We start from the raw sequence: 27,977 nt of genomic DNA, 5'->3' as shown, positions 1-27,977 counted from the left end.
TTCTTGCAAACTGTGATCCCTGGGTGTAAAAGAAAGCTGTACTCTGACTTAATTCTTGAAAATTAGGAATTGAACTGAATGAGGGAGAGGAGAAAGCAGCCAGACACACAGTGCCAGGACAGACCTATATGTGCAGCATTGGGCCTAGTCATATTTGATTGGGTGGAACCCTGGAGCCACGTGCTGCACTTTGAGCTTTGGGGCTTAATACAGAAAAATAATCAAATGTTTTGTTTTTTTATATTCCAGGGTATTTTTGTGGCCTGCATGACAGCCATCCTGAGGCAGATGGATGACTGCCATTACAACCATTACATCAATACTTTCAAAACCAGGCAGGACATTATTGTAAGTCAGCTTGGCTAAGGGATTAGCTTAGTCCATGAGGAATTATTTTCTCCTTCTGAAAGGTCATTTCAAGTTACTGTATTCATTTTAGAGTGATGAGAATGCATTCATCAGCAATGACTTCTTTGTTCCTAGAGCTACAACCAGTGGGGAAATTTTCACATCACTGCTGCTGGACGTGGGCAGTTGGGTATGGGTATGGATGTTGCTGAGACTCAAGCCTGAGATATTAGCATTGGTAGCATTGATAAAAACATGTTTAATAACTTTTCAGGTCCCTGCAAGTAAAAGGTCAGGAACCAAAGGAGAGAATGAAGATGTTCTCACTATGTGACTTTTTAGTTGTTTCTTTATCTACTTCTTTCTAGTTCATCCCACCTCCCAGCTTAATTAAGAGACTAGAAAGCTTTCAAGTGCATGTAAAGAAAAGACAGCAATTTTCAAAATATATCTGCATTAATTTCTGAAAACCAGGAGGCCTTCTGTTAATGAAGTCCTATGGGATAATAGCTAAAACCCTAAAACTGAATTCTAATTTAAACCAGAATGCTTTGTCTTGCTTTAGTGGGTGGCAGTGGAAGTAGTTCTCTCCCTGTTACATCTGTGTACAATTCATCTTCTCAGAGACTTTCAGTATAAAACCAGGGGGCACATCAGGCTTTGATTTTGGGGGGGAGTTTTGGTTTTTGAGGACTTCAGAACCAGCTGTTCTGACTAGGCTTGTCAGCAAACTGCTCTAGGAAAAGTCAGAACCAAAAGCAGGATTTATTCAAGTCTCCATAGCACAACGTGTCTTTGTGCTCCTAATTTTGCAACTTAAGGTGCTTGCTTATTGAAATACTGCCTGGGAAGGAGCCAGGAGTTGTGTTCTTCCTGTAAAAGATACATCAAAACCCACACAAAAAGGCCTGTAATTCATTTTGGATGGGAAGGTGATGCTTTGGTTCCCTATGCAGCTGGAATTGCTTGCAATCTGTTGAGCAACATAGCCACCTACAGGACACGCACATTTCTGTCACTTCTGCACCCACAGGGCTGATAGTCAATAGGAGCATTCAGCATCTAGTTTTAGAGCTGCTTTTAATATATTTTGCAAATATATTTTATGAAGGGCTCATTAGAAAACAGAAATCAAGGTGCATCTTGTTTTGCCCTTTTAGCTCTGCATCTTCTGCTTGAAATGGAGTATTTCTCGTATGTTTCTGTGTGTTTATGTACAGCTTCTGCACAGAGACATATCAGGAGAGGGAATTTATGTAATTATTAAAGCTGCCTGAATATAATTTAAAGAGGTATTGATCCAAAATACCAACTTACAATTCCTGAATCTCAGAATCTACAGAAGCAAGTCTCCATTTGTGATGATGTGCGAGTTGTTAATGCCAATACAAAGTTGCATTATTTTTGGTATTGCAGTAATTGTTTCTCTTGCTTTCTGTTGCTTACTGTTGGTTTTTACATGCTTTGTTTCTTTTCAGCCCTGGCATAGCATCGTGACTTGGTTGGTTTAACACAAATAAGTTAATTCATATCCTCAAGGTGCCCCTGGACAAGCCCAAACCTTTCAGTCAAGCTCTGATTTAATAACGCCTGGAGGGTTTTCACTGAGGCAGCACCAAATGCCCATTTCTCTCATCACATCCAAATTGCTTGCCAATTCTACAGAGCAAGCTGTTCAACCTCACAGAATGATTTTTTTTTTGGGTGGTGTTCTTTGCAAGGTGGTGATTTCTTGTGTGACCTTTGTGTCCCTCTGTTTTTGAATGCTGATCTGTCTTTGCAGAGAACAGAATCTATTTAAATTCCCACAGTTAGCATTTTTGTCTGTAGGGACCACAATACAGAGAGATCAATATTATTGATACATATATCTCCTTTCACTCATCCTGTCTTTCTCCTTTTTCCTTATCCTTGCCTTGTCAAGGACTTCAGGTGTGCTGACATTGTTGGGGGCAGATTGACACTTGTGCAGAGTGTGTCTTTACTATGATAATATGCTAAACCATGCATCTGAAGCTCTGCTAATTACCTCTTTGTAACAGCATTTCTAAAATAAGATGTGGTTGGAGAAACAAAAAATATGTTCTGGGTTTCCATCTTTATAGAAGGTACTGCATAGGGCTGCTGTGCTGCTGTTATTCAGGCTTCTGGATACAAGTGCTCAAACATTGGTTTTGCTTTTCAATCCATCTTGTGCACCAGAACTCATTACAGCATGGCTTAATTTGGAACAGTAAAGGTAGATTTAATTAAACAGGAATAATTCCACAGAACCTGATCTCCTTCTGCAATGGAATGGATGAGATGTCAGAAATAATTTAGTTATTGGAATATATTCCTGCAATGAGAGATCCTTCTTAGGAGGTACAGTGTATAGATAGGTAATCAATGCAGTAGTTAATCACTGCAGTTGCAAATGCTTACATTTCCCTATACTTCTGTGCAAATAAAAAGGCTTCTCATTTCAACCAGTGCTTTTTATTTTTCCAACAGGACTTCCTGATGGAAACATTCATTATGTTTAAGGACTTGATTGGAAAAAACGTCTATGCGTCTGACTGGATGGTCATGAATATGATGCAGAGCAGGTATGCAGTGCTGCCATTTTAACTTTGATTTGGAGTCATCTTCCTTCTGAAAGGAGGGTGGTTCCATGCTCACAGATTCAGTGTGCTGGCCTGCAAATCCAGATTCATTTCTGTCCTGTGATACGAAGTTTGTCATAGGGCTGCAGTGTGGAGGAGGACTTGGAGGTGACAAATTATTTGAATGCATCAGTGTTGAGGGTAGGCTGAGTTCTGGAGAAGGAATCATCTGGAACAGCACTGCATTCATACAGACTGAGCTAAAATGTGTTTTGTTTCTTCATCTGCCTCCAGCCGAGGTTAGAAACAGAGGAATAGCTTCTCCTCAGTGTCTCTTTACTGCAAAAGAATTTCTTCCCAAATCTCATTTGGAGACATGTGCTCTTTTCAACTGAGCTTACCTTTAGGAGACATGTAAACCCAGAATACAGCATTACTTTTTTTCTTTTTTCCTCCAAAAGTCACCTTTTCTTTGATATTTTTACCTCTTTCAGGGTTTTCCTTCGGGCAGTGAACCAGTTTACCTCTGTGCTCAACCGCCTCTTCCTGGATCAAACAAATTTTGAACTCCAGGTAACAGTTCCGTTGTTTCTTGATTTTCTTTTGGACATCAGTGTTTCCTGAGGGGCATGGAGAGCAAGCAAATCCCACTGCTGCCAGTGGAAAATGTCTGTAGAGTCAACTGAGTGCACTGCATTCTGAATTACAGAGCAGTGGTTAGTGCAGCAGTGAGCACAAACCAATGCAACTGCTGTAGGATTTATAAGGTCAAGCTGAGTGGTCTGTTGGCTAAAGCTGAATTGTGCTTGACTGGTTAAAATACTATGGGATGTCACTTATTGTCACTTCCTTAGGCTGGAAAGCCCAAGGTAAAAGGGGTGGTAGATTTTAAGTTGCTATATGGGGTCCTTGGGGTCTCTTTCAACCTAAGATTCTATGTTGGCCAAGACAGACTCATCTGTGCTACTGCACTTATTTGTTGGTAACCTTCCTCGTTAACTGTGAGATCCACAGCATTTGGACCTGTGTGTCTCTGTTGTTTTGTTTGCTGCTTTTCCTTTGCCTTCTCCTATTTTGGACTTGTTTCTCTTCCACAGCTCTGGAATAACTATTTCCATTTGGCAGTGGCCTTTCTCACTCACGAATCCCTCCAGCTGGAGACCTTCTCACAAGCCAAGCGCAGCAAAATTATCAAGAAGTGAGTTTACACTTAGAAAGTTGCCAGACCTTTTTATTTTTAGGCATCAGCTTTGCAGAGGTAACTTCAATAAATAGGCCTTCATCTTTTTCTTCTGCTTCTTTCTAGGTATGGGGACATGAGGAAAGAAATTGGCTTCAAAATAAGGGATATGTGGTATAATCTGGGTGAGTTCCATCTAAGGAATTATCTTTATTCAAGCTGTTAAGCTGGATTTCTTATAGCTTATTTCTTCATATAAGCTTTTTGTATTTAATGTGGGGAAATACATCTAAGTCCAGCTGTTCAAAACGACAAAGTTCCTTTTCCTTTTTCACTGAGTGACCTTCAAAAGCTGATCCTTTTTGGCGTCCGCTGATGAGATGATCTTCAAGACATTCCTTAAAATATAACAAAGGAAGTTCTACCATATGAATGCAAGAGGAGAATTTCCCAGGGAGCCTTGTGATACGCATTATTCATGCAATTCAGTTCTGTTCTCTTTTTTTGGACTGTTTTTGAGTGTTGGAGTTGGAGCTGCAGCACATGAATGACAAAATATTACCAACAAAAATGCCTTCTAATCGAAATGTCAGAGTTTTATGGCATTTATTTTATTTGAGTAATGCTTTGCACATTTGAATATCCATGCATCACATGACTTCAACCATGTTCCGTTAGGATGTATCTGACATCAACTTTCTTGCAGGTCCCCACAAAATAAAGTTTATTCCAGCAATGGTGGGGCCAATCCTGGAGGTAACTTTGGTCCCAGAGCCTGAGCTGCGGAAAGCTACCATTCCCATCTTCTTTGATATGATGCAGTGCGAGTACAACTTCAGTGGGAATAGAAACTTTCATATGGTAAGGGAGCCCCATATGTTAAGGGCAAATGTTCTACAGTGTGCATTGGGCAAGAAGGAGAAGAGAATATTTGAACAAAACCAAACAAACCAGAAGAAACCAAAACTACAAAAAAAAAAACAAACCACCAAACACACAAACATTGTGCTGAACACTTTGGAAGTAATTATTAAGTGGTTTTACCTTGCATGTCTTTAATAGTTAATAAACTCCTCTGTTTTAGTATCTTTCTGTATTTGCAGATGGGAAGGGTTGTGAGTGCTGTTTCTCTCATTATGAAATGGGGAACAGTTACACAGAGCACAGACACAATTTGCTTTTGCTTGAGGCTGTGCAAGTCAAAGGACAGAGCAGGGAACAGGACTTCTCTGAGTTCCAACCCTGTGCTAATTCCTCTGGAAGTTCCCTTTTGTTACTACTGAGAAAGCACCAGACAATAAGGAAGAAAAAGAGGGTCTTCTCTTTAGTCCTAAAGTTAACTTATCTCTGCAGTTTCAAAGGTCTTTTTCTTCCATTTTTCCTCTGGGGATATCAGACCTTAACGTCTCAGCTGGCAGATGGGGGACCCTCTAGTTATGCTGTAGACAGACTTCTCCCTGGAGATGGATAGGAGACATCCATCCAAGAGGCAGCCACCTTGGCATTTCAGATTGTTGTCAGATGTGATGTGCATCTCCCTGAGCACCTAACTCTGTCCAGTGCAGACCCCAGCTTCACTGTGTGTGTTGGGATCTTTCTTCCCTTGAGGTCATCAGTGTTTGGCATGGTTGGCCTCAGGGTCTCAGGGGTTTTTGGAATCAGTAGAAGGAAACTGGTTATTTGGCATGGATTTTCTGTATGTAAAATTTGTGATATTCTTCATGTTTTGGAACAGGAATGTTTTATACCTCAGTAATTGACTTATAGCTAAAGCTGTGTACTTGACTTGCTTTATGTAGCAGAACGTATCTTCATGGCTTGTTCTTGTTGCATAAGAAGTTGCTTCAATTAGCAGTCACAGCTTTTATGTTTATCAGAGGTTGGTGACTGGCCCTTAACTGCTGGTAGTAGACCAGTTTCTTTAGGGTGAGTGAATCATCATTATCATCTATAGCTGGTCATTAAAGTTACTTTTCCTTCATGGCAAAATGAACTGCTGTTTGATGAGGGAGAAGGGAAGGCACTACCCAGAGCATCAGTTTCCAGTGTTTGTGGGATGAGAAGGGGAGAACTCGTATCTTCCTGCTCATCCTTGTCTTTGCATTTTTGTTCTGGTTAACAGTGAAAGCATTCTCTAGCTTGGCTTGTAAAACCAGTGCATAATGGTAGTTCAGAGCACCAGCCACAAGCATTACTGATCATGCCTTATGGAGCTGCTGTCCACTTAACAGGTTTTTTTTGCCTTTTCAGTTTGAAAACGAGTTAATAACCAGACTGGACCAGGAAGTCGAGGGTGGCCGAGGGGATGAACAGTACAAAATTTTGCTGGAGAAACTGTAAGTTTTATAGTGAAGATGGAGGCTCTTTGTTTACAGTGTAGCTGGCTATTTTCTTAAAGCAAAGAAACAGAAACCTTAATGTAATCAGTGGCTCCTAGTCCAGTTGGAAGCCTGTAACTAGTGGTGTTCCCCAGGAGTTGGTGCTGGGTTGGATCTCGTTCAACATCCACATCAACGACCTGCATGAAGGGATGGAGTCCACCCTCAGCAGGTTTGCTGATGATGCAAAGCTGGAAAGAGTGACTGACACACCATCATTCAGCAAGACCAGGACAGACTAGAGAGTTGGGCAGAGACAAAGCTGCTGAGGTTCAACGTGAGCAAGTGTAGAGTCTTACCTGGGGAGGAATAACTGTGTGCATCAGTACAGGTCAGGGGCCGAGCTGCTGGAGAGGAACTTGATGGGGAAAAGGGCCTGGGTGTCCCAGTGGACAACAGGTTGACTTCCTTGTGGCCAGGAAGGCCAGTGGCACCCTGGGGTCAGTCCACCCAGGCTCAGAGCTAACCCAGTCAGGGCCTTGAAGCACCAAGAGTAGAGCTTGACAAGATGAGCTTTGACCTGTCCAATTTGAATATCTGACCTGGACATGTTGCCTTTCATCTCATTGGATTTTGTCTGCAGCCTCCTGGAGCACTGTCGGAAGCATAAATATCTCTCTGCTTCTGGAGAAAAGTTTGCTTGGCTGGTCAGCAGCTTGTTGGAGAACCTGCTGGACTACAGAACAATCATGCATGATGAAAGCAAGGAGAACCGCATGAGCTGCACTGTCAACGTGCTGGTATGGGAAGGCTGGGTTTGGGTGGGGTGCAGCTTTAGTGACCTGGCTTTTGTGTTGTGGTCCTGGGGTGGATTGGGTGCTGCAATATGAATTCGGTGACCTCAGTTTGCCATGCAGAGTAATTCACTGGAAGAGTAATTTCTTTGTTGGTCTCTAGGAAGAAAGCCATCAAATAAGAGGCCACTAAAATAATTTTTGTAGGATTTTAAATAATATTCTCTGTTCCTTTTGGGTAATTATGGGTCCAAATCAGGCTACCATCTATTGGCAGATATAAAACATAGGTATATAATCCAAAAGCAAATCATGTGTCTGAGCCTTGCTTATATGGTAACCTGAGGCCCTGAAATACAGGCAGGAAGAATGACTAGCTGATAGCTTGGGAGATGTGAACTTAATTCCCTGCTCCACTGTGAAGAATAATTGTGTACCTTTGGACAAGTTGCTTTCTGTTTTTCCCTTAGCCCCTTTTTTAGCTCCATCTTATGTCAGGGGGATTTGAGGCATATATACCTCTTAGTGGGCAAAGTGATAGCAAACATCTTTGAAATCTGAGATTGATCCATAAGTTACTTGTCTAGCAATGATTATGCAGATCCATGGTGGTTTACATCAGTTGCACTGTTTCTTTCTCTACTTTTTGGCAGAATTTTTACAAAGAGAAGAAACGAGAGGACATTTATATCAGGTAGGCTGACTCCTTCCACAGACCTGCACAGAAGCCTTTACTTCCTTGTTTTTGATCACACTTACAAAGCAGTCCATCACATAAGGTAACAATTGCTTTTCATTCATTCAGATACCTGTATAAACTCCGGGATCTGCACACAGACTGTGAGAACTTCACTGAGGCCGCAAACACCCTCCTCCTCCATGCAGAGCTGCTCCAGGTAATGCACTGAAGGCAGTTTTAGTTTCCTTTATCAGAGGATGGGTTTTAGAGGAAGTGCATGCAGAATAAAGAATGCACACTTTTTTTTCCTTCTTCTATTTGTTCTTAAAGAGACTTTGCATAAGTTAGGTTCCACTGGTCGCTAAGGAGCTTCCTAATGTTGCAAATTACGTAGCAGCTAAATGCAAAAATATTATTAGCATCGATCTATTGCATGCATTTGGTGAACAGTAAACTGTAGAGAGCTGGGTGGAAATGCCCATGTCAAGGTACTGTTTCTTCCACTTCTGTGTGAACAGTGTAAGTGCATTAGCATGTCACTGCAATTCGGATTTAAGTCAACTTCAGTTCATCTATGGAAGATGTGAAGTAAAAGAGCAGACAAGTTCATTTAGTGTCTCAGTCTGGGACCTTAAGCCACAATCTCACACTTTTTGCAGATATATTGGGACTTAACATCACTGCAGAACTTTCTTGTCCTCTCTTAGCATTGATGCCTGGTTTGTCGTGAGTGCATCCATGCAGTAGGTTAGTGTGTCCAATGTGAAGATTTATTCACCTGCATATATTCCAGTTCTTTCAGCTTTGCCTGTTTTCCTCTATGCTAGTGGTCTGAGAAGCCATGTGTCCCTCATCTGCTGCAGAGGGACAGCTACTACGTCTACTCACAACAGGAACTGAAGGAGAAGCTCTACCAAGAAATTATCTCCTTCTTTGACAGGGGCAAGGTGAGTTTCTGTGGTGTTCTTGGGGTTCACTGGTGCTTAGATTGGTGAAAATAGCTGCCAGAAGTTGTTTTCAATGGGAATAACAAGCCGTGATGATTAAGGCCTGGCTTTTAAACAAACCAAGCTTTAGCATGAGCAGCAAACCTGTTTGTCTTGTGTTTCAGTCCTGTTCCCATGTTAGTTGAAGGGAACTAAACTAGTTGTAAAATTAGTCCTATTCTCAATACTGTCTAGATGAGAAAACCACAGGTATTTTCCTTTCTTTTCCTGGCTGATGACTTTTGTTACTGGTATGGTGGTTGTTTCTTGGTTTTATTTTTGCATTGCAATAAATGTGGTTTATCTGGCTGATAGCAAACTTGTGTCAGTTGCCTTTTGGGTGGATGGTTCTATGAAGTCTACATGAGACAGACCCAGGGAAGCCTGGTGAATGGGATGATGCAGTGCAGGAGGAGAACACATGGGCTTCTCTAATTTACTGATTGACAAATGTGAAAAGCTGTGACTATGGCAATCATTGCAAAAAATGTACAACGTGGAGTCGAAGAGAACATTGGCAGTGCATTAAACTGCTGCATGCATTAAAATCAGCTGAATTTTTGTGTGACCTGCCTGTGGTGGTGAATGCTTTTAACTGAATCTTTTCTTTGTGCTCTTCTTCCCTTACTTCCCTCCCTTCATCTTTCTTGGAGATGTGGGAAAAAGCCATTCAGCTAAGCAAAGAGTTGGCTGACATGTATGAAAACAAGGTTTTCGATTACGAGGGACTCAGTAATGTCTTGGTAAGGACTTTTCCCTTTATTTTTTGCAGGCTGCTAATTGCTTAAATTAATATCATTGAGCAAGATAAGCCCAGATAGAATTATGTTAAGAGCAAACTAACATATTGACCTTTCCAAAACCATAGGGTGTTGTAGAAGAATGTTTTCTTGAATGTTTTCTGTCTTTAACAGTATGTGGTTTTGACCTTGCAATTAGCATGACAATATTGTGTGAAGATGTTTAGCATCCTTAATGTTAATCAAATAAGCTAACGTTTGCATAGCGTGTTATCAGGCTCCATAAATTCATTGCCTTCTCATTCCTGCTGTAAAATTGCTGTGCATCAGCGCAGGCCTATAGAATGGCCTTGGTTCTGAATGACTTCTTCTAATTGCTAGGAATGTAACCAGATGGTCTTTATGTCTTTTCATACGAGAATCATCTGCCCGATATTATTTCTGCCAGTTCTGTGACATTTGTCACCATTTGTGTCTGCTCAGCTTTGGAATATGTTTACTTTTAATTTGTGTTGCACTGGTGAAAGATTCCAAGTATCCTTCTGGAATCCCAAAAAACATGGCATTGTTCTGCAGACCAGGAGATGGAGTTGATTCTGGCCCAGGCAGACCAAATATTTAACCAAGTAAATGGATAAATATTGTCTGTAAGGAAAAAAGAAATGGTAGGAAGTGTTCTGTAGGGGAGAGCTGGTAGATCAGCTCTTGTCACTGGGAATGCGAGCTGCAGCCTGCCAATGTCACTGAGCTCTCCAGAGTGAAAATGCTGACTTCTCTTTTTCAGAAAAAACGAGCTACTTTTTATGAAAATATTATGAAGGCAATGAGACCTCAACCAGAGTACTTTGCAGTTGGATACTACGGTCAGGGCTTCCCCTCTTTCCTCCGGGTAAGAGTTGTTCAGTACTCAACATCTGGAGTTGTGGGTACCCTGAAATCCAGAACTCCCCAGGGGGATTCAGATGCCAAACTCTTTTTGTCCTTTGAATGCTACTGAGAGATAGGAACCCCTGAAGTATTTCAAAACTGTTCAGCATAGAAAAAAAGACAAGTTAGAGTCTGATTTTTTTATTTTTTTTTAATTAACTGCTTTGTTAAAGTTGCTGTAATGCAGTTGGGTCTGTTAGATTGCTGTTGTGTTGACATACAAGCTTAAACAGAGTCTACCTTTGGTATTAGTATCCTATAAGCTACTTCAGAATTATTGTTGCTGTTAGAAAATGTGCAGCTTGTAAAGAACTTGCCCATCTCTTTTTAGTCTGAACTTTGTTTTAAGGACAGGGCTCGTTGCATTGCTCAAGCACATTAGTGAGAGTGTGGTCCCACGCAGAAGAATTAAAATGCAGAGATGCTTCCTGTTTGAGATTGCTGCTGAGCACTGCTGGATGTGTGCTAACTGTAACAGGAGAACCCAGCCAAAGTGAGTCAGATGGGCAGGGTGCAGCATACTAGAACATTTTCCCAACTATTAAAATCAGGGAACATTTACATTTCATATGTTTCTACTGTTAAGCTAGGAGAAAATCTTTCATCTAAACCTCTGTCACCTCTTGATGCGTGTTTGGAAAGCTCTTTCTCAGTGCTTTTGATGTTAATTCTGAGTGTTTTTTTTCTGCTGCCCACAGAACAAAATTTTTATCTACCGTGGCAAGGAGTATGAACGGAGGGAAGACTTCAACCTGAAGCTCCTCACCCAGTTTCCTAGCGCTGAGAAGATGACCAGCACTGCTCCTCCAGGAGAGGAGATCAAATCTTCTCCTAAACAGTGTATCTTTTGGTTCTAAAATGCTTGGTTCTAAAATGCACACATCTGTCTCCTTCCTGGAAGTATAGAATTACTAAACAACAGATCAGTAAGCGAGGGATTTGCTATTCCAGGAGAACCTTGGAGCAGACACCGTGCATGAAAATAAGATGATCCAAAACTGCAGTGGTCACCTTAGACAGGGAGATGACTTGGTGCTGTGAGAATTAAATGAGTTGCTGTTGGAGTGAGAGCTTTGCATGTTGCAGGGAAGGATTTCTTGTACCCATCTCTCAAGCAGGCAGTGCTGACTGCTGTCTGTGTGATCCACTTGGTGCGTCCAGGTGGAAGACATAAATTACAGGCAGTGAAGGAGGGAGGAGGGAGGTATGCTGTCTTCTTGCTTGCAGTTCACAAGCTTTTATGAAATGCCTGTTTGTTTGTTTTTTCCTCCTATAAATTGCTTTGTAGGAAACATGAAATGATTTCTTTATTCTGATGAAAGCTGTTGGGTGAGCAGCCCTCCTTATTCTTATTCCTTTGTGCTGGTTGAACAGAATGCTGCTGGGCATAAGATCTTTCTCTTCTGAGCTTGCCCAAGTGCAATTGAGTGAAGACGCTTCAAACTCTTCTGTTTGTAACTTCTAGTCTGTGTCAGATATGCTCCTGGAAGACACATGTTAGTGAACACCAAGCTGCTAGGCTTCTGGCCTGTGTTGTACAGGCCAGGCTAGAGAAACTGATGGTCTGCTTTGGCCTTAAAACTCTGTGTACAAAGGCGCAACTCAAGCAGTGATACCAGATGCTTCCCTTGCACTAAGCCTGCCAAGCACTCAATCCACATAGGAAATTAAAATTCATTCAAGGCCAAACTTGGTATCAAAAAATGCCTTCTCTGTTGCTGCTTTGTTTCAGCTACTTCCTTTGCATCTGTTTGTGTTTGTTCTAATGGTTTTGGCTCGAGATGAACCTGAACTGCAAGATTTGGATCCAGATCTGAACTCTCCTGAAAGTTTGGGGGTGTTTGGTTCCGGGTCTTTGGCATGGCCCCATCGTAAAGGGGAGCAGCTGCATAGCTTGGATGTGGTACAGGTTCTTCTCGGACTCTTACAAACACCATCTGAAAAGATGAGAGGTTTGAGTGCCCAAATCACTGTTATATTAGGCAGGGCTTGAAGGTTCTGTAGTTTGTTTTAATTTCATGTTTGTTGGGTTTTATGCTGGAAACCTCCTTGGTCTCGGGCTCTTTTTAACTTTTGCTTGAAATCTATTCCCCTGCACTTGTATGATATAATGCCTTGTGCTTCCTTTGGTTGTTTCATAACAGTGTACTGGAGCTAATTAAGCTGTTCACCATCTCAGGGAATGCCTACACACACAAACTGGCCACTCTTCCACCAGTCTGGAGCTAGAAGCTGTATAGAATGCTCAGCAATGGCATAAAGCCCAAGCTAATAAGCTCTCCTGAGAGAAGGAGTATATTAGCTTGGGCTCAGTACTTGATCAGCTGTAGCTGTGTGGTTTTGGTCAGGCTTGGCAAATATCCAGCTGGCTCTTCAAAGCGGGCAGAATGACCTTGCCTTTGCTTTTAGAATACCATATAGAAATATCCGTGGTGGAATAAAGGATGTAAGGGGCTGCCTTACCCACCAGTAAAACATCACCTCTTCAGAGTAGGATTGGCAGAAATGGTCTGTTAATGTGAGCCAAACTGTCTGTACTTCACTTTTCCATACAGATTTTTACTTACATAAAGCCTTCACTGCAGTCCTAAAAACTGAATATTGCAGGAATGACATTGTGCTTGGGGATTCTGTTACTAATTTGTCTTGAATTTCTGTCAAGGTTCTCAGATGTAGAAGTTGAGGATGGCATAGGTGTTCATTGGTTAAAAACAAGTAGCTCTATTGATCTAGAAATTGCGTGGGCAGCATTTTCACTGTCCTGGAATAATTGGGCAGGTAGAGGGAAGAGATGGATGCATGCATTACAGGACCTTATACACAATCCTGTTCTCCTGTCCTTAAGATAGAAATCTTTAGCACCCAGGCTTCCCATGCATTTCACCAGGGGAATTTAGCTTGCTGGAAGCATTCATTTAGCTCTTATCTTTTTCAGGACTTCTAGTTCGTGGGTAGCATACTGACCACAGCAAGCAATATGAGTTCTGTTATTGTTGATCAACACCAAGTATTTCTCTTCAAACATGACAAGAGCACAGGGAATTATTGAGAAATCTGACGTTTGATGAAAACAGAAAGGACACTTTTCTCCCCCTTTCTCTTTTCCCAAAAGAATTTGTAGTTTTTCATCCTTAACTGTAGCATCTCAGATGTGCAGTGCTTTATAGTGAAGCCTGTGATGAACCTGCCACCTACTTATAAAGACAAACCTGTTCCTGAGCAGATCTTAAAGTAATTTCTTTTCCTTTTCTCTCAACATATCCTCTGTATTTTTCTCAGTGCAGTCACAAGATGAAGTGTATTTTTGTCTCTTGTAAACTCGTATCCTGTTCCAGTCTAAACTTAATTATTTTTGAGGGCAGCAGGAGAATGGTGATGCGAGGAAGATGGGTGGTGAGAAAACTCACTATTGTCTCTGCTTCTTTGTAGCTACTACAGAGCAAACGAGGTACAGCAGTTCACACACTCACGACCATTCAGAAAAGGAGAAAAGGACCCAGAGAATGAATTTGCTGTGAGTCCTTCAGTTTTAGTACAGGCTGCCTCAGTTGTCCGTGCTATATGTGAACTGCTTTGTGCATTTGCTTATTCTGCCAGCGGCGTTTGGAACAGCACTCTAACCATTTTTCTTTCACCTATGGCAATAGAGTTTGGCTGTTAAGGTGTAGGAGGAGCAAAGGGTTACAGTTCACGTTGGTTGCGATCTTTATGCAAAGATAATGGGATATACTGAGGTATTCTGTACCTGTGCTCAAATCCTTGATGTAGGATCCACAAATACTGTGTTTTTTAACCATAACATTCTACAGAGTGTGATCTGGTGTCTGCTGGTGCCTGCTATTGTCTGTGGGTGATGTAGCTGTCCTTAACGAGGCCAACATTTGACTATGAAGAATCAACTTCAGGCCAACTTTTTAGATGTGCAGTGGAGAGTGTAGCTTAATAGCATATTTCCTTGCTGTCTGTGAGGCATTCTGTGGCTCACATGCAGTGGTTGGGCATATTGCATGCAGCTCTGGCTAAATGTACCATAATCGTGCCTCTAGTAGTGGTTTATGTGGAAGACAACTGCCTTCTGCTGCCTGTGTTGATATCATTTGTTGCCAAAACCCCAGTCAGTGAAAATGAATGTGTAAATCTTGCCAGCTTAGTGCTGGAAGCCCACATTCCATGCTGTAGTGCAGAAGAGGATTGAATTGCAAGACCAATGTTTTCTTTACATCTTGTAATTTTTTCCTTCTAGACTATGTGGATAGAAAGGACAACCTACACGACAGCATATTCATTTCCAGGCATCCTCAAGTGGTTTGAAGTCAGACAGGTTTCAACGGTGAGTTCTGCACATAGATTGTTTTTCACCCTCTGTGATCTTTCGTGGGGTGAAGTCTTGCCACACTCAGGACTGGCTGTTCCACCAGTGGCAGTGCACACCAGTCATTTGTCTTCTGCTTTCTCCCAGGAAGAGATCAGCCCGTTGGAGAACGCCATAGAAACGATGGAACTCACCAATGAGAAAATCAGCAACATTGTCCAACAGCACGTCTGGGACCGGAGCCTTCCTGTGCATCCTCTCTCCATGCTCCTCAATGGGATTGTGGATCCGGCGGTCATGGGGGGATACACCAACTACGAAAAGGTCTTTTCCACATTTATTGGTAGCTCAGTTTGACTTCCTCAGTGTTGGAGGTCTGGATTGAAGCATGGGACATCAAGGTGGAGTTTTCAGCAGTTACTCGATGTAGTGTTGGGTGTTTCAGTGTTAAGTTTCAGTGCTGTGTACTGCCGCAGAGTTAAGGAGTAGTCCTCCTCTTTGAGGCCATATTTATATTGGTGGTAACAATGTGGCCCTGCCTTGTGGGAGCCTGGTGAGGTGCTTGGCAGTGCAAGAAACAGAAGCCAAATAGCTAACATTTCTCCATTAATACAGAATGGAAAGGTAAGTGAAGATTTTTCTGCCCAGCAAATCATCTCTCATTACAGCATTGCAGAAAAGAGCAGGTATTTCAGGGGGAAAAAGAAGAAAAAAAGAGAGGGAATGTTTCTCATCCATGTTTATTCAGTTATTCAGTTGACATGGTGTGTGTTCCTTCCTTCTGTGATGTTAAGTTAAGCTGTTTATTCCCAATATTTAGCTATGATCTCCCAAGCAAGAAATGCATTGCTTATTTCACTGCACTGAATGGACGGTGTTAAAAGATGTTTAATTCTTCTCAAACGTGTTGCAGTCACACAAAATGAAGTGAAAAAGTTGAATAGGAGAGGGTCTGAAATATCTGGGGTATAACTGGAGCTGCATGCTTCACCAGTGGTGAATTTGGCCCTGAATCCTCCCATTTCGTGAATTAAGGTTGACATAAAGTTTAGAATTACAAAAGTGGGAAAGCAGCTAAAACTAGGAAACACAAAGTATCTGTAACCACATCTGGAAATACTCATTTCTGGTTCACATTTTCCTATTTCAACTGGAGATCACTGCAGAACATTCGGCTTTTGTGGGCGGCTAAAAACTTAAGTTTTAATTGTTTCTTTGTAGCCAAAAGCCAAAGTCTGCATTTTTAACATGTGCCTTCTTGCAATAATTAAACACTTTCAAGAAAAATCCATTGGGACTTGTCCAGCCATCCTTCATGGCTCACCTCCTCTTGACATCCTACGCCGAATCCTACCTCTAGCCCTGCAAACACTTGTGCATGCAGTCCAGTTAATGGAGTGCAGAACTTAGAAACGCATGCAAAGGCTGAAATAGGCCAGGGAGAGTGTTTTGAAACCAAGTGAAAAATTATTAGGGATTTTATCTAGGAAAAGAAAAATGAAATTCTTCTGACTGGGAACTGTGATACATTTCAGGGCGATGCTCTGCAGCACATAGTGTGAGTTGGCACAGTTTTAAGATTTCAGTCGAGGGAAGTCTATATGTGTTTGTTCAGCTTTTAAACCATTGCCAAATTCTGTTGGTCTGAAGGTAGATGCATGGGAAGTGTGGACTAAGGGTGCTGAACTACAAGTCAGCATCTCTGCAGTCTTATTTCTACTGACTCTTCGTAGCAAATCCCATGTGAAGTTTTGTACGTTGGGACTTAAATGCTAGATCTCAAGGAATCCATCGGGAACACTGTCCTGTTCACTTTCCTGAGACTCCAGTTATTTACACACACTGAGGCTGATTCTGCTGCTTGTGTTTGGGTGATAAGTAATATAGCTTTGATTATTCAAGCCAATACCAGCAGAGGGGAGTTTTGTAACTTACGATTTTCACTGACAATACAATGAAATCTTCATTGAAGAGCTGGCTTTGCAAACAGCATCATGTCTAAATCATCTTCTCCCTTTGTTTCAGGCCTTTTTCACGGAGAAATATCTTCAAGAGCATCCTGAAGATCAAGATAAAATTGAACTGCTTAAGCAATTGATTGCTCTACAGGTACCACGTTGGCAAAGATAGAGATGCACTATGTATGAGTGCAGGTGTTTTTCCAGCTTCGTTTTTGGAGGGAGAAAATGCAGCTAGATACTCTGAGAGCAATCTCTGTATGTGTAGAATTGATTTTTATTTTAAGAGCAGTTATATTCTAAAACTGTGGCCTAGGATGTTTCATGTAAACTTACAAAGCATTTTTTTTTTAACTTTTCCTGAAGTCATTAGGCCTAATGTTTTCTCAGTCTGACCATTGAAAGTTGTCTGTTTTCATCTGCATAGCAGTGAAAAATTGCCCTAAATTTGCAAATCTGTAAATGGCCCCACAGACCAATTTGTGTGTACCTCTGTTACAGCAGGGTGCAGTTAAAGCTGCTTCACACTCACACAGCTCTGGAAGCTGAGTTGTGTTGCCTGAATGTTTAACATGCCTTATTTTCCAAAGCAGAATATGGGATCTGAGTATGGAAGAGGGAACCATTGGTGTAGATGGGGTTCACATTTCTTGGTAATACACACACACAGCTAAATAGACTGCCAGGTTATTGTAGTATCACAAGTTATGAGTCAGTAACTGTGTACTTTGACTGCTTTTTTCTCCTGTGCAAACTTAAAACATACTGATTCAAGTCCTTTGCTTGTATCTGTATGACATGCATAGAAGATTTCTTGCTGGAGCAGGAGATCAGATTTGCCCTTTCATTTCCCTATGTTGTTCCCGCTCTCAGATGCCATTGTTAGCAGAGGGGATAAGAATCCATGGCGAGAAGCTGACAGAGCAGCTGAAGCCTCTGCACGACAGACTGACAGCCTGCTTCAAAGAGCTGAAGAAGAAGGTGGAGAAGCAGTACGGTGTAATAACTTTGGTAAGCACAGTCTGATGTTTTGCCTCGAAGAAACACAACTCTGCCTATACAGCTTCTGAGTTCGCCTTGTGTGATTTGTCGTGGATGTGTTTCTCTGCAGCCTCCCTCCCTGACCGAAAGGAAACCAAGCAGGTCAGGCTCTGTCGTGTTGCCCTACATCATGTCTTCCACGCTGAGACGGCTCTCTGTCACATCTGTGGCCTCTTCTGTGGTCTCTACATCTTCCACGTCATCTGATAGCACTTCCTCCAGGCCAGGTTCAGATGGGTGAGTAGTCAGCCTTTGTGCAGGGAGATGCCTTTGCTAGAGTGGGTTTGTTTCTTTCAGAAGATGAGATTTGTCTAACTTCTAATTTTGTAATTAGAAAAACCTGCTCTAGTAGCAGATCTGGAGGCTGGTGGCTCTGCCTGTGGCTGGGGGCTGGAACTTCGTGATCGTTGGGGTCCCTTCCAACCCAGGCCATTCTGTCGTTCTATGAATTAGTTACTCTTAAAATGAATGGCAGGTTTAATCATAAAATGCCTGTCTGGCTCCCTCTGCCAGTGGATTGCACTCTGCCTTTAAAAAAAGAATAAAACTCAAAATTGCTCAAGCAACTGAGGAGAACAAATTTTGCTGAAAATTCCGTGGTCCTAGTTCAGTTTTTTTGTGGTAATCTGCTCTGCAAAATAAGAGAATGGCTTTTTGACAGCACATGGAATGTCTGATGATGGAGTAATATTTTGTGTTTTTTCACTCCTTTGGGGTGGGCTGAAGATCTATTCTGGAGCCTCTGTTGGAGAGAAGAATATCAACAGCTTCCAGAGCTGAAGAACTGCCCGTGAAAGAAGATGGTGATAACAGGATTTGCAAACTGAAGCGGAAGGAATGGAGTATCAGCAAGTCCCAAGTTATTGTGGAGAAGGAGCCAGAAATGGAACTGACTTCCAAAATGGTAATGCAACAACAAGAGAAGAATAGCAGTAATAAAATCCCAGCAGGAGATTTGTGTTTCCATTTCAGCCATGTTTGTCATTGGGAACTTCATTAAATAATGGGAGGGGTTCAAATACCAAAAGTTTGGTCATCTGAGTAATTCCTGCTTTTTTATTTGGAATATTTGTGTCACAGACCAAACTGCAGTTTGACTTAAAGTATAAAAACTGGAAGTATGTGGCACTGATGTTTCATCTCAGTTCTCTCATTTCTTCTAGGAGATGGAGGACTCCAGTACACTCAGAGCTGTGTAGAATTGTTCTGTTTGTATTGGAGCAAGCAGATATTGCTAGCCCACACAAAAATGCAGCTGGCAAGCCAGATGTTCAGCTGCTGTCAGTCAGCATCACTGCACAAATCAAATGTACTGCATCAGTTTGGTACTTTGGGGAGATGAAAAAAGATGGTATGCTAGTTAGGTCATTAGCTTGGCGCTTTGAGAAACAGGTTTTCCAAGTCTGCACTGTGCTCCAGACCTCCTGCATGAGAGCAGGAGTGTTTATTCCATGAGAAAAGTTTTTGCAAAACAGGAATAAAAGAGAATTATACCCCTACAGCTAAGACTGTGTTGCACTGTCAGAGAGTATGCAGCAATGAGGAGTGTTGGTATTTAAGCTGGTGGCTCAGTGACAGTGATTTGACATAACACAAGTTGTGTAAATAATAAAAACCCATCAGCTCTTCTGATTCCCTTTCCTTGACCAAGATCTCAGCCGGATCTGGCACGAATGGGTTGTGTTGCTATAGAATGAGGAATTCTCATCAAATCTGAACGATGCTGCCAGCATATTTCTGAAGAAGGGGAAGTGTGGTTCTAGAATCTTGCCATTTGGTGTTGATAGGAAAATCCGGGATTGTAAATATCAGTGATTCAGAAGGCCTGGCCCTCTGCCTTTGGAAATGGTGCTGTTGAATTAAATGGGTTTAACCCACAAATCGTGAGGTCAGCTGCTGATTGCTTCATTAAGTAAAGCTAGATGGAAAGTTTCTGGCAGAAAGCCTGTTTTATTGACTGCTTCCCTGGGACAGTAAAGCATGTGTGTGCAAGACTTTGCTTTGCAGAGAGCTAAGAGATGCAAACCAGAACACCCACCCGCCCTGCTCACCATCTCTCTGAGGGCATGTTGCATGTGTGATAAGCTCACTGAAGTATATGACCAGTTAAGGGTTATACTCGTGCTGAAGAACCTTGCAAAGTATACAGAAAGCTTTTTTTAATAGCTGGTTTGTTCCATGTCTGCGTAGTGCAGCACAGGAATCAGGCAGAGCGATTTTATGCAGCTCTTAAATAAGCTGTGTGAGAGCCAGAAAGCCAGAGGGAACCAAAGGCTCACTGTATGTCCAGCAGCTTTGGGCTCTGTTCATTTTATATTCACTGCACACCAGTGTGCACTCCTTAATGTGCAGTGAGAATTGCTCAGTGAGAATTGATCTCCAGGAGTTCAGTGAGTTTAATAACATATGTAAGCATGACGGCCTTCTCTGTAAAGCAATAAATAATATTTAAAGAGGCTTGAATAAGTTCAGGACTCTCCAGTCCATGTTCAGAAAGAATAAATTTCACCTTTGTCTACTTGGCTGGAATGTCCTTTTGGCTGCCTCTGTGTTCAGGCATGCGGTGCAGTTAGGAAACCGGGGCACTGGGATTGAGGTGGAATTCAGATGGCCGAATGAAGCTTTTGATGTCTCTTGTCTTACTGACACTTTTAATTAATAGCACTGTGAGGAGGCAGGTTTGCTAATTGGAGGCACTCTGAGTCAAGCTGGCCAAAGCAGCACCTATCACTGCAGTTACCACCAAGCTGAGTGTGGTGTTTGGTTGCCCACTTAAGGACCCCTGCACAGCTGTAGCACTTGTGACAGTTGGAGTGGCTCAGTTTACCCCTTGGCATCAGTATGTGGATGTCATTACAGCTATTTAACAGTCAGCTGGTCGAGGCTTTGGGAAGAGTTCCTCAAAGATGCTGGGTGCCAGCTCCTCTTTCAACTGGCTGTAGATTTCCTTCCCTGGCATCTTCCTTATTTACTGTATATATTGATGTCATTAAAAACAGTTTAATATTGCTACCCGTTTCCTGAGGTCCCAGAGAATTCTGAACATGTCACAGGAGCACAGTGGATGCCTTTTGACATGGCTTAGCCAGAGCTGTGGTTTCACCTGAGTGCACCTTTCTCTCTTACACACAGCTCTCCTGGAGCATCTTGGTGCCTTTGTGACAGGTCTGATGATTTGATACGTGTGCAGCAACTTTGCTGACTCCTAAAGGCTTTGTTTACTCTTTGTTTTAAGCAGAGCACGTCAGGAAAAGCTCAAAGGCCAAAGAGTCTTCAGTTAGGAGACAACAGGCTGACTTTGCTTCAGAGTTCTTCTCTCCAGCAGCCAACGCCTCTCAGCCCACCTCCCATCACTCCCAAAACCCCGAGAACCCACAGTAAGTTCTGTAATACAGCAATTGAGCCGTATGGGTTAATGTAACTTTGCTCAGGTCACCTCACTGGGGAGGGGAGGAGGGAAGTAAATCAAGTGGGATGGTGACAACACATGCTACTGGAACACCTGAAGTGAATCCACTGAAGGGAACTGCATCCTTGCTGCTTGGTGGTTTTATTTGGCTTCTGAGCAGATCTCTGGCTGAATAGCACAACCCTGCAGGCTTTGTTAAACATTTTAAAGGAGATACTGCTCTGCAGCTTGGGCACTCACCTAGGTAATGTTGCACTTGAAGGAAGAGTTCATCTTGAAGAATTAACAAACTGAGTAATTAGCAGTTACCTCCGCTAGGCTGTGTCATTAATTCATATGCAACATATGAATAAGTGAAGCAACATATGAATAAATGACCAAGGTAAAAATGCAGCTGTATTCTCACCACTGCTGGTTTCCTGCTGGTCTTGGTGTGAAGTTTCTCACTCTACCACTGCTCTGTTTCTTAAATGGATAGAAAATCGTATGTAGGATCTTCTGATGTGGATATAAATTCAGAATCCAGTGTTTCTGAATAACAAAGCGAAGAGATAAAACCTGTATGGGAGGTTTAAAACAAAAAGTACTTATTGGGGTAAGGGAGTAGGGAGGAGAGAACCAGGAACACAAACAAACGTAGAAATACTACGTAAATAGAGATCTGTGAAAGGAATACAAAACCTCATAGCAAGCAGTTTTAATTGCCATCAGTAGCAGGACAGCTTCCCAAGAATTCTTCTGAAATTTCAGTACTTATCTACCCCATCAACTGGAGTTAAAATCAAAGTGAATTCTCAGGTTGAGGCCCTGGCTGAAAGGAAACCCCAGTGAACATTGCAGATGTGATAATGGATTCAATTTTCTGTTCTCTCAGGCATGCATTTTTCACATAAGCTTAGATTCATTTGATGGAGACAGAATCCTTTGGGGCATTTTGAACTTGAGGGAGATAAAACTTTGATTCTACTTTGACATCTCTTTTCAGATTTGGCTGCTAGAACAAATACATGGTCAATTCATTCTCCCACTCCTTTTCCTCCTACTTTAATGTCTTGTCTTACTCTTCTTGTAGGTTTTCCCTCATTGCAGTCGGATGGATTGCCAGCTGCTAGCCTGCAGAGCACCCCACCCCCACCTCCTCCCAAGAGCAAACCCTATGAGAATAGCAACCCGAGGAACTCTGTGGAGGTAAGGAAATGAGAGCTGACGTTTCTCTGGAAGGCAGCATTTGAGAAAGACACCAGTGAAATTTTCCAAGCTGCTTCTCAGATGGTGCTGCTTGGAACTTGTCGTTTTTCTGATTCACCCCCTGAAACCACAGAAGAATAAGAAATTTTGAGAGAGTGCTGTCAAATGCAGCCCCATTTTCAGGTGGTGACTGTGCTATCCCTGATTAGCAAACTATGTGGGGTGGGGCAGGGAAGACTTTCCAAAACATGATCCACATGTAAAATAGTACAGTAATCTGGTTTACATACTGCCAGAGATGGATTTGTGGAGATATTCCACCCCGTGCCCTGCACAGAATAAGTCGAGCACCCCAAATCTTTACACTGGCTTCTGTTTGTAGTCAAAATGTTTTCACTATATGCCTATGCATAACTCACACCTATTAAATATTCAAAGGATTATGTAAGAACAAGGTTACGTAGCATAGTTGAGTCTTCTGCTCTTGTGTGGGGCTCTTCTGTGGCCATTTGGGGAGGTATCCCACTCCTTGCTTCATCCATAATTGGCACAAGGGCACTTAATCTCTTGCAATTGGTTCCTGTTCTGGATTTGTGCCTCATCTCAGGGATGTCTGTCCTTTTAGTTTCTTATTTATGGCATTCTTAGGTCTTCGAAGAGAAACATCCCCTCTTGGGAAGGTTGTTTATCATAAGAAAAGCAACGTATCTGGAACTCAAAGCAGAGCTTCAACCTTGAGTAAAATGCCTCAGCCAGGCAAAAATGTCAGATAATCAGCATTGGAGACGTCCAATGGACACAGTTGTGTCAAAACAATTTCACCAGCTCCTGAAATGTTGCTGCTTCTGATATGAGAGTAGTTGCTTACCACTGCGCAGCACAGTTCCTTTTGGAGCCCTGACAGCAATGTCTTTTCCAGTGCTACTGACAATTGTGGAGTACCTAAGTAACAAGATATGGATTTTCACCAAAAGTAGTGAATTTGAAGAGTGATGACACTTCCCAAATACGTTACTTCCAGATCACAGAATGACAGTGCAGCAGTTGATCATTTATTTCTCATTGACAATGGCATCATGTTTTGAAATGTGGGATAAGTGGGATGTTTTCTGCTTCATTTGCAAATAGACTCTTTTTCCCAGAAGGGGCATTGGAACTGATGTAGGTGGTGTGGATGGCGGAAATGTGCCAGCCCTGTGGGAGTTGCTGGTTCAAGAGGATTAATGAAAGAGCCCCCTTCCCTTGAGTATTGTAAGAAAACTAATTACTAACATGCTCTGGCTCACAACGTTGACCTTGGCTTATAGCCAAATGGATGGATTTGAAGGGCTGTAAAGAGAGATTGTAGAAGTGTTTTCTGAGGCGTTTGGCTCCTTTTGCTGTTCATGTAAAGTTGAGCGTGTCCTCATTTGGTTAAAATAATCATGAAATCTTGGTGCTTTCAGCTAAGCAAGGAGTGAACCACAGGAGTTTCTTCTTCACCTGGCCTTCATTTTTCATGCGTTTCCAGGATGTGCAAAGAGCCAACTTGAAAGGACCCATTTAGAGTGGTTTTGTGCAAGAACAACAAGAATTCCACAACCCCATGTGTTGGGCAGGAATTCTGAGGCTTGTTTTAGCAGAATTTTCTGTTTATGGAGTTAGTTGCACCATTCTGATTTGGAAGCATTTTACATCCCTTTGGTGTGTGGTGCAATTCACCGGGAGGTCAAGCCAGCAAGATAAAGATGGTTGAATCCTGAAACCCCGAGAAATGGGTTTATTTCCATTTTACTGATAAAACTTGGGACACTGGGCAAATAACTGGCTTGGTCAGGCTGTGGGTCTGAAGCAAGCAAAGCATATTTACGGCTAAAGATTTCTCTAACAACTAAAACATGTCTGTTTTATTACCTCTGGGGGATGTGTCCTTCTTTGCCCCTCTCATTGATGGCATGAAGAACTGAAAGGATGAATTCAGAGATGTGATCCTGAAAGAACAATCAAGAAGCACAGGAGTTTTTGCTTTGCTTCTGTTTGGTCAAGCCAAATGTCTTTACTTGCCTGGTAATGGTTTGTTTTTCCTGTGTGTCTTCATTTTATCTTCTCAGGTTGCTCCACCACTACCAAGCAGACGTGAATCCAAACCTCCCCCTCCGCCCCCAAAAACCAGAAAATCCAGTGTCCTCTCATCAGAGCAAGGATTGCAGTGAGGATTATAGACTTGCTTGTCTAACAGCAAGTACCTAGAGAGAGATGGCTGCTTTCTCTTCACTGACGTGCTGGGGTTTTCTACCCTAAAGACTGTTGATCTCAGTTGCCATTCCATTTACTTCCACTGAAGTTCTTCCTGAAAAATAGCAAAAGGAACTCTGAGTGTAACTATATTCCCAACCTCTGATTTATTTTTCCAATAATGAGACACTAATCACAGAAGGGAAGAAGTCAGCCTACTGGAATTCTTATATTAGCCTTGTCTGTCCTGAATTTTTTCGCTGATGCAATTTCAGTGGCTCATTCCTAATGTCAAACTATCACAGCAGTGATTTGAAACCAGTGCTTCACCGAGGTAAAGCCACACCAGTATGAGATGTGTTCTGCAGTATTTTCACATGGGTTCATTCCAGCTTTATGCTAAAGCACAAATCCCTCCTCCTGTTGCTGTAGTCAAGCCCTGATTTGCATGAAGTGCAGCCGTGCAGTGTCAGGTGTTGGTGTGTGATGTGTGGTCTCTTAAGATTTGTGATTGCAGGCAGAGACCTGAGCATTGTGAGCAGGATAAGAAACCTCTTTTCTGCTACTCATCATATGTATTGAAGATGAAGTGCAGACGTTCTGCCTTCCCCGTTTCTGCTCAAGTGGTGGCAGTTGCTCACTCCCAATGGAGAGTTTAGGTTTACCAGTACTTAATCATAGTTTCACTGTTGGTTCTGGTTTTAACACTACAGAGCAGTTGATATCCCTTCCTTTGTTGTGTTGCTACTTTGTTTTGCACCTGGAACAAAGGCTTCGTCTTCATGCTTTTTAAATAGGGTGTAGAAAGTGACTTTTCTCCTGTGAATGTCTTAGAATGAATGGAGGTTGTGTTGATACCAGCACTGTATTGATACCAGCAACTTGGGGAGGATGGAGTGTGTACTGTAACACTTACTTTGGCTGGCCAGATCCTCACAAATAGAAATAAACATCATCCTCCCTCTCCCCCACCCCATTTAGGGCAATACTTGCACTTTGTTTTGTAGCCTCCCTTGGTCTGAGTTGTTCACAGCCACTAGACTTTAAGGAAACACTTGGACCTGGGATTTGTGGAAGACTTGACAATCAATCACCATGCTTCCTGTTGCTTGGATTATTACAGCTCTGCAGCTTTTTTTGCCTTGGAGAACAAGATAATTATGTTATTTATAAGTATGTTATTAATCTGCTTAATTATTCTCTCTTAGTTATTTATTTCCTGCTCTCTCAGGATGTCAACAAGTCTTTTCATTTTATTTATTCTAAAGAAGAAAAATGTCCTGATCTTGGGTTTTAACCTTTAAAAATTCTTGCCTTTCCTCAGCTCAGATAGAGCACAAATATCTTTACTCCATGTGGCCCAGATGGGCTTTGTGCAGTGCTTAAGCTGGAAGGAAGTTTGATTGAAAGTTGTCTTGCAGCGTGCATTTCAGCACTGTTCTACCACAGAATTACCTGCCACTTGGTGCCACATTTATTTCATCCAGCAAACAATATTGCTTGTTATCTGTCACTGTCATTAAGCTCCTGATTATTGGGTATAATTTATGGAGATGCATTTAAATCCCTGCTGGGGATGTTGCTCACAAGATACCATTTTTTGGTTTTGTTTTGCTGTGGCTTGTTTCTTTTCTTACAGCCCACTGCACCAATCTTCTGCTCACGTGACTTACGTGAGTTTTATTGCCTTACTGAAAAACTCAAGTTGTTTGAGATAGGCTTTAATTAGGTTTAAACTCTTTCAGATAAAAAGAAAGAAACCCTATTCTGGCTGTGAGGACCAAAGTTGCCCTTTCGCTTGTTCTTATGTGTTCCTTTGCCTTCTGTGTGACTCCAGTTAAGGAAACCTGCAGGAGCTGCATTTATTTTGCTGTGTGTATGGCTCTGCAAACAGATTGCACTCATTAAAGGGTCAGATCAGATTCCCATCACAGCAGGATGGAGACGTCGGGGAAGTTGCACTGCAGTCACAGTTGTGCTCACAGCAGCTCACATGCAATTGTCTTCTGGGCTGTTGCCTTCTCAGGGGAAATCTTTGAAACCTTTCTGGACAACCTGAGCATGTTTCAGTGCCTCTGCTGTGTGCTGTAGGACTTGTCAGCTCTGTGTTACATTCCTGATCACAGATGCTGCCTGACTGGAACACCACAGGGTTTTCTCATCCTTCATTTTTGTCCACTTCTCCCTCTTGTAAGCAGTATCTCCCTTCTGCTGCTGTTGCACAAACTGAAGGATCCTCTGAAGCTCTTCCCTTGAACAAGAACTTTTCTCTTCAGGTAGGGTGAGGTGTGAGTGATAGAAACATATACCTTAACACCACATTTTCTAATTCAGTGCCTTGCCTTTGTATCTGCCTGTTCCCTCATTCTGAGGTGCTTTTCCTTTCCAAAGGAGGTTTGCTTTTAACTCCTTTGGTAAGGCAGCAGGAAGCTCAGCTAGGGGCTTCTCATGGGCTGACAGCACAGTGATCTGGTTTGATCGATTCAATTCTAAATGGCATTTGAGTCATAATTGCCTGCTTTTCTGATCTGTTTTATTAACTTGTACTTGGAGGTGTACCTTGTGCAGCCAGTGGGTATTTTTCCTGCAGCAGGAAGCTGGTCCATGCAGAAAGGCCTGGGGGAAGCCTGACCTTGGGAATAGTTCCTCAGTGTCCCTTTATGCAATGCTTCTGAACTTGAGAATGTTTGGTTCTGCCTGCCAGTCAGTATTACTGATTGTGAAGAGTTCTGTTCTTAGCTGATACAAGTCAGCAGAGCCTCCATAGAGCTACAGATGGGATTTCTGTGCTGTGCCTGAGTGACGTGAGCCTTTGTTTGGGCCAGTTTTGGAAAACAGCATCGTCCTCTGTGTTGGGTTTTTAAAAGCAATTGGGCATTTAAGGGTGTAAGCACAGGGCCTGGCTGGTTTTAATTAAGGAGAATTTAGTGCAAAATTCTACCAGACCTCTGATTTTCAAACTTTTTTTAACAAAAATGTTCTGCTCTTTGCTACAAGTTCTGATATTTAACCTTCAGAGACTGTTTAAGATCTCACTAACTCATTTTCAAGATGAGAATCAGTGTTTCACATCACTCAGTGTCATTGAAAGCATAGGACTGAAAATGGGAGTCCAAGACTGATCCGTAATGGCGATCTCCACGCAGCAGAAGTGAAAGCAAACGGTGGCATTTGTGCCCAGCTCCTTGCTTGGGATAAGATCGAGTTCCATGTGCAGCCTGCGGAGGAGACAAGATCTGAATCCTATCTCAAATCCACGCTGTCCACAGCTAGTGGGGAATTTCAAGTCACAGAGAGG

At 42.3% G+C, this 27,977-nt stretch overlaps 1 protein-coding gene across 3 annotated transcripts in view; it reads left to right on the top strand.

The window, feature by feature from the left end:
* The window catches only part of DOCK5 (dedicator of cytokinesis 5), a 99,667-nt gene extending 73,537 nt beyond the window's left edge, over positions 1-26,130 (top strand). For 2 of the 3 annotated variants that reach the window (XM_048927997.1, XM_048927995.1), the window contains 25 exons: positions 250-348; positions 2,842-2,936; positions 3,428-3,506; positions 4,031-4,131; positions 4,240-4,298; positions 4,820-4,974; positions 6,364-6,449; positions 7,075-7,231; positions 7,879-7,919; positions 8,031-8,121; positions 8,732-8,851; positions 9,544-9,633; positions 10,415-10,519; positions 11,256-11,397; positions 13,707-13,788; positions 13,987-14,071; positions 14,801-14,887; positions 15,017-15,193; positions 16,895-16,978; positions 17,701-17,838; positions 17,939-18,105; positions 18,595-18,772; positions 21,104-21,245; positions 22,350-22,465; positions 24,556-26,130. In XM_048927997.1, the coding sequence (XP_048783954.1) occupies positions 250-348; positions 2,842-2,936; positions 3,428-3,506; positions 4,031-4,131; positions 4,240-4,298; positions 4,820-4,974; positions 6,364-6,449; positions 7,075-7,231; positions 7,879-7,919; positions 8,031-8,121; positions 8,732-8,851; positions 9,544-9,633; positions 10,415-10,519; positions 11,256-11,397; positions 13,707-13,788; positions 13,987-14,071; positions 14,801-14,887; positions 15,017-15,193; positions 16,895-16,978; positions 17,701-17,838; positions 17,939-18,105; positions 18,595-18,772; positions 21,104-21,245; positions 22,350-22,465; positions 24,556-24,657 (2,778 nt within the window). In that variant the 3' untranslated portion in view covers positions 24,658-26,130. The remainder of the gene's footprint in view (positions 1-249; positions 349-2,841; positions 2,937-3,427; positions 3,507-4,030; positions 4,132-4,239; positions 4,299-4,819; positions 4,975-6,363; positions 6,450-7,074; positions 7,232-7,878; positions 7,920-8,030; positions 8,122-8,731; positions 8,852-9,543; positions 9,634-10,414; positions 10,520-11,255; positions 11,398-13,706; positions 13,789-13,986; positions 14,072-14,800; positions 14,888-15,016; positions 15,194-16,894; positions 16,979-17,700; positions 17,839-17,938; positions 18,106-18,594; positions 18,773-21,103; positions 21,246-22,349; positions 22,466-24,555) is intronic. The other variant, XM_048927996.1, reaches the window with a different exon arrangement.
* Positions 26,131-27,977: the final 1,847 nt, after the last annotated feature.

This window comes from Lagopus muta, chromosome 27, assembly GCF_023343835.1.
Source record: "Lagopus muta isolate bLagMut1 chromosome 27, bLagMut1 primary, whole genome shotgun sequence".
Taxonomy (NCBI): Eukaryota; Metazoa; Chordata; class Aves; order Galliformes; family Phasianidae; genus Lagopus; species Lagopus muta.
Note: the sequence above shows the minus strand (reverse complement) of the source record. Positions and strands in the feature narration are given on the sequence as shown.